This window comes from Charadrius vociferus, unplaced genomic scaffold (assembly GCF_000708025.1).
Source record: "Charadrius vociferus isolate BGI_N301 unplaced genomic scaffold, ASM70802v2 scaffold459, whole genome shotgun sequence".
Taxonomy (NCBI): domain Eukaryota; kingdom Metazoa; phylum Chordata; class Aves; order Charadriiformes; family Charadriidae; genus Charadrius; species Charadrius vociferus.
In genome coordinates, this window is record NW_009650249.1 from 189,247 (window position 1) to 202,409 (window position 13,163).

Sequence of the window (13,163 nt, forward strand, 5' to 3'; positions counted from 1 at the left end):
CATTCCTGTCTTGATATTTGCATTTTTACAGGGTATAATTCCTTTTAAAACTCAGTTGGACAGAGTCCCAGGTAGTTTGAGATTCACACCCATCACTTTTTGACATCATGTCTGCAAGGTTATGAAGATGCCTTATTTTCTGTTGACTGCTGTTACGCCTTAGAGTGATAGTAGTTTGAGTCCTGATGATGCTTTCACTGTTGCATCTTTCAGTGGAATGTTTTTAATCAGGACCATTACTTTGGCAAACCAGATGGACTGGAGAAATATAGCTGTTTGTGCAAGGGCCCTTCATACAGTCATTTTCCCAGATGCGTTACAGATCATATATAGGTCTATACCATAGCCAAATCAGAAGAGATAGTCAGATGAGCTGTGGCTGGAAGAAAGTAAAAGAGTAGGAAGTGTGCATTGTCATGATGTCGATAATAGGAGAAGAAACAGAGCAAACAGTACATAGTGTGCATGGACAGCTGATTACAAAGTCGGAGTTCCAATGCAGAAGGTATGTGCACTAGGTTCTGTTAATGTATTGGAAAGAATTAAGATATTGCCAGTAAAGACAAGTTATTTATTTATTTATTATTATTCCATGTATTATCATGGAATATAAATTTGGAATTCCATCATTAACATTAGCCTAAGGACTTTGTCTCTTTTATTCTTGGCAGTTTGCATCTTTTGTATTTTGCACTAGCTATAGAACTTGCACTTTGTCAACAACTGAAATTTCTGTCTTGTCTCAGCCTAAAGAGACTGTGGTGTCCCGCTGGCGTGCTGACCCGTGGGCCCGGGGATCATATTCCTATGTAGCAGCTGGATCTTCTGGAAATGACTATGATTTGATGGCTCAGCCAATTACTCCAGGGCCAGCCATTCCAGGTGCTCCTCAGGTGAGACATGTCTCAATTCTTTTTAGAAAAACCTCAAAACAGGATGATTTTTCTAAGCAATTTGCATACATATCTAAACACAAGTTTAGTTAACTTGCATCTTCTGATGAATTATTAGAACCTGTAAAATAATTCAGTTTTCCATCAATGAATTCTGCCTTCGTAAGTTTGGTGTCACTTGTTTACTAGAAAAAGAACGGTTTTATTCAGAAAGTCAATTTGGCAATGTCTGAACAGTGTACATTTATTGTATTTCACACTTCATATTTATGTTGTCCATCACCATATTTAAGTGAGTTGTAGTGATTTGAAAGAGGGTGAAGGCCAGAGTGAGAGGAACAGGAGTCAAAACGTCTCTCCCAAATTGGGAGCGAACACAAGAAGGCATAATTCATCTCCAGTTCACTTTCAGAGGATGAAAGTTTTGAAAGCAATACGCATTCTGAAAGGAGTAGCAGAGAAGGATGTATGGCTTTGGCTTTATGTTCTTTTTCTAGTGATACAAGTCATTAATAAACATAGCTATTGATAAAATGATTCTCTGCGGAGTATAATATATGAAAGTGTTTTTCTCCTTTTTATGATACTGTCAATAGTTGTTTTAGGTCTTAGTTTAAAGAGAAACTGCTAATTTAAGTGTGAATTGCTGAAGTATTTGTCTGTTTGCTGTGCTGGAGTTCATGTCCCAGGATCAGAAACCATCATTCTTCTTAAACATGTTTAATAGTTTGTCTGTAGAGTTGTAGACACAACATTCAAATGCTTTTTTGGTATACAGCTGAGGATGTCAAAATCCCCTGCTTACCTGGTTCTGAAAGTATTGTTTTTCAAGTAGATCCTTGTTGTCTTTGAATCAAAGCAAAGATATTGGCAATTAATTGGAAAATATTTCCTCATACCACAGTAGTTACAAAGATGAACCCTTCTGTGAACTGAAAGATTTTATATAAAAGTTTTCTTGGTAATTTATAGGACAGATTAAAATATTTTTAATAAAGACTATTTTATATGTACCACTTTCATGTTAGTGAGACTGTTGTGTGATTAGAGGACTTCTGACATTGTTGTTAAAGTATCTGTTTGCTGGAGAATCTGAAAGAATGTGAACAAGCTTTAACAGTGTTCTCTCTTTCCCCCAGCCTATTCCTCGCCTGTTTTTTGCAGGAGAACATACAATTCGCAACTACCCTGCGACTGTTCATGGTGCTTTACTGAGTGGACTGAGAGAAGCTGGTCGCATTGCAGATCAGTTTCTTGGGGCCATGTATACTTTGCCTCGCCAGCCTACACCTGGGGTCCCCCCACAACAAGCTACCAGCATGTAAGAAGAGTAGAAGGTATCAAAAGAGGAGTGACAAGACCTCAGTGCTGCTGTTGTGGACTCTTTAGGATGAAGATATTCACATAGTCTGTAACGGTATCTGCTGAAAGGACTTAGCCATGAGTTACTGTATAATACTTCCATTAGAATGGCTTTACAAAAACTCACCGAACCTTTGACTTGGCATCCTTTTACAAAAATCTCTTATAGCTGTTTGAAGTGTCTGAGTACACAGAATCCTTTACTACCAAGCTGGTCAGGGACTTTTTTGACTGCAGATACTTTTTGAAAGTCAAGCTTATAACTGGAGGTTTTTTAGGTTTTTTTCTACCTATATGTGTATTTACAATTTGGTAATTGCAGAAGGCCCTCTAGAAGCTGGTTGCTACAAATAGTAGCTTAGTGTAGAATTTATGTAAGCTTCTTTGTTGTTTGTGGGTTTTTTTATTGTTTTGTTTTGAAGAGTAATATTTTTGAGCAATTCTATTCTTATCTGGCATTTGAGAGTTTGGTGCAACTGTTCCCCTATCAGTAACAGCAAATCACACCCCTCCAAAAATTGGCTGCTACACCATATGCATCCTGTTTTAGAAAGAAAGCTGGTATTACTAAGAGTGTGCTAAGCATACTGTTTTACTAAATACTTTCAACAAAAGTAATCATCAGAATTGGATATTTCTAAGTTAAAAACTCAAAAAACTATTTGTATTTGTTTATGTAGAAACAGAGTTGCCTAGACAGTAAGTTAGCTGAAGGACCTAATCTCTTGGCTTCTGCATGCTGCAGGTAGGCACTCTGCATACTTGTTGATTTCATTTCTGCTAGGGTGGTGAGGTGAAGTTGCAGCTGCCATTGTTGTGCTTCTGAAAATCACTTTGGTTTGACTGCTCTTCCAAATATTTTTGTTCTTATTTTTTTGTTCAGTGCATAGAGCCTTCCTTTCATTGCACAGAGCAGTCTTATTTAAACATTTAGGTCCTTTTTCCCCCCATCTCCTTCTTTGCCCATACAGCATTAGGCTTTTCTTATTTTTTTCCAACTTTTCTCATCCTCCTCTTTCTACAGTTTATTTCTGTCTCATCTAACCGTGGTCTTTGTTCATACTGTTTTTTCTACTTTTCAGATTTTTTTGTTCTTGCCCTCTCTGACCCCTATCTGTACATGTGCAGTCTGTCCAGTCTTCCTTCTGTCCTTGCTCCTTCTGTTCTGCTAGAGGGCTGGTACCTCTCTTGTTCCATGTTCATCCCTCTACAATTACATTACCCACAGTTTTTCCTGAAGAAAATACATGCACAAACACGACTGCAGCCCCTACTTGTTTACAGCTGTATTGTCTTTGGCCACAGACTCTCCATCTTCTAGCATTGTTGCTTCTACTGTTTTCTTGTGTCTCCTTCTTAGTAGCTGGAGATCATTCTTCTTCCTGACTATGTCTGTTATCTTCTGGATGCTTTCTCATTAGATGTTGAAGTCTGTGAGGGGGTATCTCCATAGGCAGTCCTTCTGACAAGCTGTGAGAAAGGGGAGGACTCTGTGGCAGGAGTAGTAGTCTGTGAGAGGGCACGAACTTGAGGTGTCAAGGGCTAAGCCCATTTGAAGTAGCTGGAGTTGGTGCCATGGGACACCCTCTATCCCAAACCTCTGTCTAAATTAGTGCTACCTTCCCTGTAACTCTTAACTTTGCAAGTATTGTTGTTGCTTGAGCGCTTTATTGACAGGGGTACTCCTCAGCAACCCTACATGCTGCCACTTGCACTTCCAGGGAACAAGACAGACTTTGTGATGGTTGGTCAGAAAACTGCCACTGAAGTGGGGCAGGAATTGCAAGTCCACAGGGGATGGAGGAGGGGTGTCCAGGCGGTGACTGAGAGTAAATAGAGAGTAATTTGAGACTCGAGTCCCTGCCTTATGTTCAGGTAAAAGCCTATCAGTGCCACTACCCAGAGAAACCCTGCTCCAGGAGGTGTGACGGGCCTTTAAAATCCACCAACAGCTGATCTGGTCTCTTGACTAGTCTGACTGAAGATGGGAGAAGGATCTGAGAATTGGGGTGCTGTGTTCTCTACCCAGGCTTCCAGCCTCTGTGGGTCTCCATATTTGTGGGGTGGTTTGCTGTTGGGATTAGTGATGGTGCTGTGTCTCATCATGAGGACTGTCATCCCGCTTGCTCTAGCAAAGTGTCAAAAATTCAGAAGAGCACTTCTGGTCTACTGGAAAATAAAATAGTCCTCAATTTAACATAGCCAAATAGTGTCTCTTCCAGAAAAATATCAAGCCACTTCTGCATCAGTCTATTAATGTTATTTGCAGCTGCTTTATGTTTGTTCTGGTTGAGACTTAGCAGATTATTCAGCAGGCTGATTCTGACAAACACCACACAGTATATTGTTGAAGACATTCAAATGTAAACAAAATTCCATTTGGACATTGCCATTGGTTGGACTGAGTGAGGCTAGTCTTTCACCTGACAACAAGACCGTCCTGTTTTCTCTTTTCAAAAAGACATCTGAAAACTCGTGACCACTGAAATAAAAAGATGGAGATGGAATAATAAGTTGAGATGAAGCCCGACAGTTCCCACCCTTTTTAAAGGTGGGCAAGGAGTTGGTATGTGTTAGCTGATGGTGGTGATGGGCTTGAGCAAAGGAATGGGAATGCCAGGAGGAGACAAGGAGGCCCTGTGATTTGATGTAGCCTCTTTGTTGCTTTTAGGGTCTTCCCTGGAAGATGGAGGACCATGATCCGTGGCCTGCTGCACCCTCGCCTCTCCATTATCCCTGGACATTATACCTGTTCCTCAGCCAGCACCTACTTGCTAACAAGCCCTAGCAGGTGTTGGGAGCGAGCAGTTCAGAGTACTTTCAGCTTTTAGAGGTGTTTGAGGCTCAGCAAGGCACAGATAATGCTGTGCAGCTATTTGCTGGACACCTCAGAGCTGCTGTGCTGCAGCTCCTGCAGGGGAGCAGTGGTTGGGTGAGGGTCAAAGACTGCTCCCTTTATTCTGGTTGTATCCTGTGGAATTGCTGGCAGTGGGGGGCAGCCTGGGGGAAAGCACTGCCACCCCAAAGCCAGCTGGAGCTTGCAGACCTGGAAAAAGTGGCCTGAGCATGTAGTGATGAGTCAGCTTAGTGTTGGGGTTCAGCTCTGCCAGGCCACATGGTACAATTTCCATTGTTTGTCCAGGAGAATGGTCTCGCGCTTTTTGCAGCACTACCAGTGTCTGATTTCTCAAGCAGGTGCTCTCCCAGCAGTTAGCAGTTCTTGCACCACTGTTTCTGTCATCCCAGGCGTGCCTTCTGCTGTGCCTCAAATGGTGGCTCTTGAGTCCAGACTGTCCATGTATGTGTTTAGGAGCATATTGCTCTCTGCTCCCTGTGCCACGGTCTGTTAGATGGAACTTTGGTCTGACCCATAATGGCTGGTCCTATTTTAAGTGCTGCCTGTGCAGTTTTCCTACCACTGTGACCTACTGAGGAGGAGATGACATGGTAACTAAATGGGTCCCCAGTTCCTCTTCATCTCAGCATACTTCCTCACGGTGGAGCCGTTGCTCCCCTTGCTGCTGTTTGCTTGCCCTCACTTCCCTGTAGGGATATCCTGAGCTGTTTCAGCAGATCATGGATGACCTTTATCACAAATTTGAGCTGGGCACAGTCACAAAACCTTGTGACCAAGTCTGGTTGCACGCTCTGTAGTGTACCTTTGCATCTATTCTCAGGGACTTGCCACTTTTCACTCTAGTCCATGGGTAGGTGAATTGAGTTTCTGACAACGAAATTGATCTGTGCCCATTTTGGATAGAAGAGAATTCTTCCCTAGTTGGACATCCCCTTCTGTACTGAAGATGAAGGACCAGAGTAATCTGCCATGGGGTTCTGAATCCTGAGTGAATGCATGCATTCACTTGTCAGGTTGTGATTTTTGGATGGGCTGAATCTGCAGGAAGATTTACATTTCTCAGTTCTGCAGATGCCTATATTTTTGTCAAGTGCTAGCATCTACTTTGCAATAAACTACTGTTAGCTCAGGGTCTTTCTGTTCAGTCTTTGTATGGAATTTTTGCTATGGTTTTGCCTGTAGTAGAAATTATTGTGAAGCATGTGTTCTCCCTGTTTTGTTATCTTAGTAATTGATGGGATCATAAACCAAGGAACAACTTCACTGGGGTGCTTCAGTTTCTTTTTTTTATCATGCATATTTTCATCTGACTAAGTCTCTTGCTAGATTTCTAAAAAAGTTCAACTGAGGATGCTATGGTCAACAAGGTGTTCAGAGTTCTTGTAGTCTTTAAGCCATGAAGTGGCTCCATAAAGTGAGGTGACTAAACTTAATTTATTTGTATACTCTTGTATATTCTTTTTAAAGGTGGTGATAATTCCATGAGTTACTTTTTGAGAAAATGTTTACCAAAAGAGAATTAGATGTCACGGGCTGGTTTGTTTTAAAGTTTTCTGCTTTTACCAACTATTTGCTATTACCAACTTGCTTACAAGTATCTAAAGGGTGGGTTGAAGGAGGTTGGAGCCAGACTCTTTTCAGTGGTTCCCAGTGACAGGACGAGGGGCAATGAGCACATGTTGGAATGTAGGAAGTTCCGTTCAAATACACGGAAACCCTTCTTTACGGTTCGGGTGGCAGAGCACTGCCACAGGCTGCCCAGGGAGGTTGTGGAGTCCCCTTCTCTGGAGATTTTCAAGACCTGCCTGGATGCAGTCCTGAGTGATGTGCTCCTGGCAGTCCTGCTTCAGCAGGGGAGTGGGACTACATGATCTCTAGAGGTCCCTTCACACTCTGAAAATTCCGTGATTTTTTTGCCCTTTCCAATGTATCTGATTTCTGAAGGTGTAATTTTTGTTCATTTGGAAGGAATATTGAATGTCAGAGGAAATGCTTACACTGACATTCTTCCCCACAGCACACAGGTATTACAGCACTATTGGCATGCTTCCAGACTTTGTTCTGGATTCAGCATCAGCTGAATAAATATCAAAAAACCCCACAAGTCTTTACCTTTAGAAGGTCAGTGGAGAGTGAAAGCATCCCTTTAATTACCTGAGCCATATCAGTCATGGAATGTGTCTTATCCAAAGAACGAATAGTCTTAAAATTAGCTTTTTCCAGCTTTGCTGATTTGTCTACTAAAAACTGTTGCTTCTCTACAAAGTCTGTTGTCTTGTGTTAGCAAAGCTTCTACAGGGCTTGTGGAGTCTGTCCATTAGTTCCAGGTGCTAATAGGCATCAAGTCAACGTGGTGTTTAGAAATTCCCTGGAAAACTTCAATCACAGAGGGCTGAGAAATGCAATACAATATCCAATGCAAAAATTAAGGAATGCAGCCCAGGCTTCACAGTCCTGCACTTCTGTCATCACATTCTTACATTTGCACAAGGATAAGGGGCAGAGTAGCTGACCACATTCTTTATCACACATGGTTTTTCCCCACTTCCAGCCAACTGAAGACTGTGGTGATGCGGTACTGGGAGCCTTTTGGTCATATGAAGTGTGACAGTGCTTCAGAGAAACACAAAGCAGACAGGTATTTTCACTGTAGCTGTAGGTTCAACCTTTCCATGTCTTGCCTGACGAATTGGTAAGGAAGGCTGACACCTAGACTGGCCTTGCTTCAGTTATACTGTTACTGGGCCTGTTCTTGCACTGATATGCTCAGAATAATATTTGTAGTTTCTCATGCAAATATTGTCTGTTTTAGTACATGCTTCATAAAATAACAAGCAAAAAAATAGCAGCAGGGTGACTTATTCACAAGCATCCAGAGGTGCTGAAGACATCAGTTGTCATGTTCATGCTATATTGAAGTATTTGAGGTGGACTCGGCTGCACAAGTGCAAGCTTCAGACCACTGCCAAATAGATGTGCAAAGACATTTCATGGAAGATTTTTCAAAAAGAATTAAAATGTTTGAAATACCTACTTAGGGTGGGGTTTGTTTCACCTAAACTTACACATTTCCTCTGCACTAGTTATCTAGATTCTCTCCAGCCACTCTCTCTAGAGAAACTCATTATGTCCCTGTGTTCAAATAGTTTCAGCACCTTTGATTCTATTAGGGCTTTGAGTTTTGGTAATGCAGGGCCTACATCCAAATCTTTCTTACTAGCATGTGGCTAAATGTGCAACATTCACAGACCTCAGATATTGTTAGTGCAGTTATAAACCATCAGCTCAAGGACCTTCTGGAGATGGTTTCCATTTTCCATTTCCATGTCCCAGATCCAGCTCGCAGCTTTCCACTCTCATAGAAACTACTTTGGATATATCCTGTGCTTGGGGGTCTGCTGTCTCATGGGGCCAAAAGTTTTGATCTCTGTTTCATTAAATTGTTGGTCCCCATCAACACAGTGCTAATTACATCTCTCCATGAAGGGAATTCTGCTTACTGTTATTCTGTTCTCTTTTCTAGACACTGTATCACCACAGCCCAATAACATTAAGGCTATTTCACTTGAACGAGGGTAGATTACTTGATTTTTAGACTTCATGCTTGAAAGACAGGTATCTTGGCCTGCCAACCCAGCCTGGATGATAATAAAGTATCTTTTCCATCTGTGGTTGCATGCCTCTCAGAAGCTTCTGAATGCATTTACGTTGTTTGTCCTAGGTATGCATCTCTGCAGAGACTGTCTATTTGGATAATCACTTATTTATATTGTAGTTATCTGAGTGTCATCCCTGGCTGTAATCACCTCATGGCAGGGCACTGTCATCCCTGATAGTGGTGCAGTGGACAGCATGTCTGTCCTTCCACACAGCTTCTGCAGTGTTCTCTCCATACCTGCCCCAAATGCTGCTCCTCTGCTTGAGCATCTGGTCATTAGTGCTAGATTTTGCAAATGGTAAAATTACTGTTTGCTTTGCTTCCAAGCCACCCTTGGGTGGAATTGTGTTTGAAGTTACCCAAGGTTAGAACAGACATGTGGACCACAACCACCTGAAAATGGAAATTACTTACGTAGGTGCTGTATGACATATGTACTCCAATACTCAATGCTTACCCTTCTTCCTCAGAGTCCGTCCGTCCCGTCCCTGTCCCCCCCTGCCTTTTTTCTTTTTTTTTTTTAAAGATTTTTTTATTAAGCCTTGTATGCTCATGGCTTAACACATGGGTTCAAGTCTCAGCCATGATCCACTATTATAGGACAGAAATGTCTCCAACTTCAAGTTCTTGGGCAGAGTTAGAACTGATGTTTGGACAACATACTCCTGTCCTTCGTAACTTTTCCTTGCTCGCAGAATCATATCCTCACTTCTGAATAACACGTAAAGCTTGTCAAACCTCTCAATTTGAATGCTTTTTCCAGATTCACTGAGGTTACTTCAGATTGGTGGTCTCAGGTAAGCATGAAAAAATAATATTGCAACTAGCAATGTATATGTCAGACTACTGAATTCCTGTTGAGCAGTAGAAGCCAACTTTTTCTGAAGCTGTCAATGGTGGAGGATGTAATTTAGAATTGAGTATGACTGGAGTATTCCATGTTCATTTGCCTTCATTAAACTTAATGCCCTACCTGACGTTTCATGTGTGCCCCGTAGCCCAGAGGGGCTGGAATCTCACCATCTCTTCAGTACTCTTGGCAGTACGCTCCTACTATGCTCCAGTATGCAGTTTGGGTCGGCACAGGAGGGAACATGCTTTTTGGAGAGGATAAGGACTTGGGACATTATTTACCTAGGTTTCAGGGTGTTCTGGTGGGTATGATCCACCCAGCATTTCCTCGTAGGTGAAGTGTGAAGAGTTTGGGCACTGCACCTGTTTTCAGAAACAGCTGAGATGCTGCAGCTTTTGAAGAAAATAAGATTCCCATTTATTGGCAACTCATCATAGTTTTGGAGGTAGCTTGTCCATTTGAGGAAACTGCATAGCCAAGCTGCTCCTGAAGGTAGGTCCTGGAATCTGGCCTGAGATGGGTAAGTCAGCTGGAAGGCTGAGAACACTGAGCTAGTGCAGATGTTTCATGAAGGAGACAGGAAGGGATGATCTTATCCTAGGCTTTACCTCCCTCTGCTTGTCATGTTCAGCCTACTTGTTTTGATTTCATTGTTTACCCTGTACAATCCCAGCTTTGTTGGATGCACCACAGGAGCATCCTGGATGGGAGCTTGAAGTTAATGGCTTCAACTTCATGGCTAATCCAGGCCTAGTTCTGCCATTGCTAGGAGGATGTTGGTTTATTCTCCACAGCACTGTAACTGTGGTGATTAGTCCCAAGTATGCAGAGGTGTTACCCACAGTGCACCAGGCAAGTGAAAACAATGCTGGGCCCCAGTCTTGGTCAGTAAGAGTTAACATCAAATATGTTCACTGACAGCCGGCATTTGGGCTTCCTGTGCTTCTGCTCCCAATAATGTGGTGGGTTTTAAAGAAGATAAGGGGAGTCCTAAGTGCCTGAGTAAGGTAGTGTTGCTAAGGATGACAAAGGTGTTTGGCTGGCCCCAGGGAGGTGGTTTGGCCGTGTCCATCCTGTGATGGGCTGGAGGGAGATCTTTGCCTTTGTGTTTGTGGTGTAGGGAGGCGATGGGGTCATGGTCTGTGAATAGGAGCCATGTGATGCCTCTTGGCCTTGAAGTCCTAGGAGAGGCTTGGAACCGAGCTAGTACAGATGAGTCTAGGGAGGCCTTGGACCAAGTTAGGCAATTCTCCTCCCAGCTGAGCTCTGCAGTGGCAAAGCCTCAGTCTCCTTCATGTTCCTTTATTTCCTCCTGACCTGGCTGCATTCTTGCTTGTGCTGTGACTGCTTCAGCAGGAGGGTGCCCTTCCACCTCGCTTTACCCTGGTCTTTTGAGGCCTGACAGATGTTGGCTTGAATCCTGAACAAACCAAAAAGTATGAACGGAGACCTTCCCTTTCCTGTGGTGTCTAGGCCACCAAGAATACAAACTGCAACCACTTCATCTGGTGGTGCTTTTGAAGGGAAATAGCTGTGGCTCCTGTGCCTGACTTTGTGCCATCTTTTGTGCTTGGATGCTGTGCTACAGAGAAGATGTCTTTGGGGACTGAATGGTCTATGTATCCTTAAACCTCGTTTCCATAACCTGATGACAGCTACGCAGAATTCCAGTTCAAGCTGAGTGCAGAGAACTTGAAAACAGTTTTGTATGTCCATCTGTGCAAATGCCAAAAGCAAGGAAGTAAGTCTGGATTTCAGATGCCTTCGATTTAAAAGCATGTTAATAAAGATATTAACAAGGATAAGCAGACCAGGAAGCTGATGGAAGGCAGGCTGTTGGTGGGAACATGAGCAGGTGGGTAACAGGCAGGCAGTGTGTCCTGTGCCAGTGAAAAGTGATGCTGCACACTAAAGGCATCCAGAGATCAGTGGGACTGGCTCCAGAGTCAGGCAGGCGTTCCCTACCTGGCTACAAGGGTGGTGACATTCGGACTGTTTTCCAGATTGGAATGGTGGTAATGGCTGTGAGCAGATCAGTTTGCAAAGTCAGGAAACACAGTTAAGGGGAGCCATGAACTGCCTCTGTAGCTTGGGTAAATAGGTGTCAGGCCAGAGTTAAAACATAAGACACTACTTAGACCTCTGTGTAAGTCAGAGAGCAGAAACCCACAGGAGGAGAAGCGATGCTTGATCTAAGTGGAGAGCAGCTGTGTTCAACTTGATTCGCTGTGTGTGTGTGTACTGCTCATGCCTTAAATGCAGCCTGGGAATGGATGTATGCGATCTGCCTGGACGCAGGCAAAAAACTAAGAACGAGGTAGTCAGACTCAGCACTAACGCACAGTGCTGCAGACTGGAGCTGCCTCAGCACTTCACCAAGGGGCATCGGTACCTCTGTGTAACGGATGCTGTGCAAGGACTCAGCCGGAGCTATAAATACCACATTAAAAACATGTAAAAAGAGAAAAGTTTTTATTGGTTATATACTGTAGAGCTGACAGTGTTTGAGTCAGGAGAGACATGCAGATAAAGTGTATGTTTACATTTGGCATGCAGACTAAGAGCACTGTGTAACTGGAAGGAGGTGAGCACCATCTGTGTCCGCTGCATGGGCAGCCTGGGGAGGAAAGAGCTGGCTTCCCTCTACAAAGCATGCTGAGACAGGGAGAGTTTTGAGAAGGTGAAACAGTGCTGATAGCTCTATTGGACACAAAGTTTGTTTTAGGGAAATAGGCAATACTGTAACCCTGGAAAATTTTCTTAACTTGGATGTGTCTGTGATTATGAAAAGATTTCTTCCATTATTTGTCTTCTAACTAAGCTGTCCCAGCCCAAATATATGTCTGCAAATACAAAAAAATAGATTTATTCTCTTAAAAATACATTCCATGCAGCCTGGAGTGCTGCTTCCACAAGGCAGGAGCCTGCACTGCATGCTGGGCAGCATAGGAAGATGATCCTTTGGGTCCTTAGGCTGCTGACCATCAGAGGCATCTGCAAACAATGGCTTCATGTTTCATCACATACGTAGCAGTCCCGTGGAGTCTGGCCTTGGAGCAGTGCTTTGACCACTCCAGTGATGTGCAAGGGTGGCAGAGATGAGGTCTGCTATATTAGAGATGACACCAATGAGATTATTGCTTCAATCTGTAGCTCAAGTGTCTCTTGAAGCACCAAGGTGCGCCACCCTGCCCTGTGCTTCCTGCTCTTTTACCTTTACCAGAGGTACAGTCTGCAGGAGGACTGTGGGTCTCGCCTCTCTGTGTCCACTGAGCTGCAGGTTGACAGTGTACAGCGCTAGTGGATGCTGCTGTCACTGGAGCAGCTGGAGAGGTGTTGCTCTGCCTGCTGCAGCGCTGTTTCTGGACACAAAGGAAGCCACTCCATGAAGCAGCAAGCTGCTCACTCCTCAGACTGCTGCCAGCAAGCTGCTGGCTCTCCAAAAGGGACCAGCGTCTCTGTTTCCTTGGGAGAAGCGAGCACTGACACACTTCCTCTGTACAGCAAATACATTTACAACTTTGGAATTACCCGAGTGCT

General features: G+C 43.5%; 1 protein-coding gene across 1 annotated transcript in view; it reads left to right on the forward strand.

The window, feature by feature from the left end:
* Positions 1 to 2,328, forward strand: part of KDM1A (lysine (K)-specific demethylase 1A) — a 37,472-nt gene extending 35,144 nt beyond the window's left edge. The window contains exons 18-19 of the mRNA XM_009892987.1: positions 747 to 893; positions 2,033 to 2,328. Of these exons, the coding sequence (XP_009891289.1) occupies positions 747 to 893; positions 2,033 to 2,218 (333 nt within the window). The 3' untranslated portion in view covers positions 2,219 to 2,328. The remainder of the gene's footprint in view (positions 1 to 746; positions 894 to 2,032) is intronic.
* Positions 2,329 to 13,163: the final 10,835 nt, after the last annotated feature.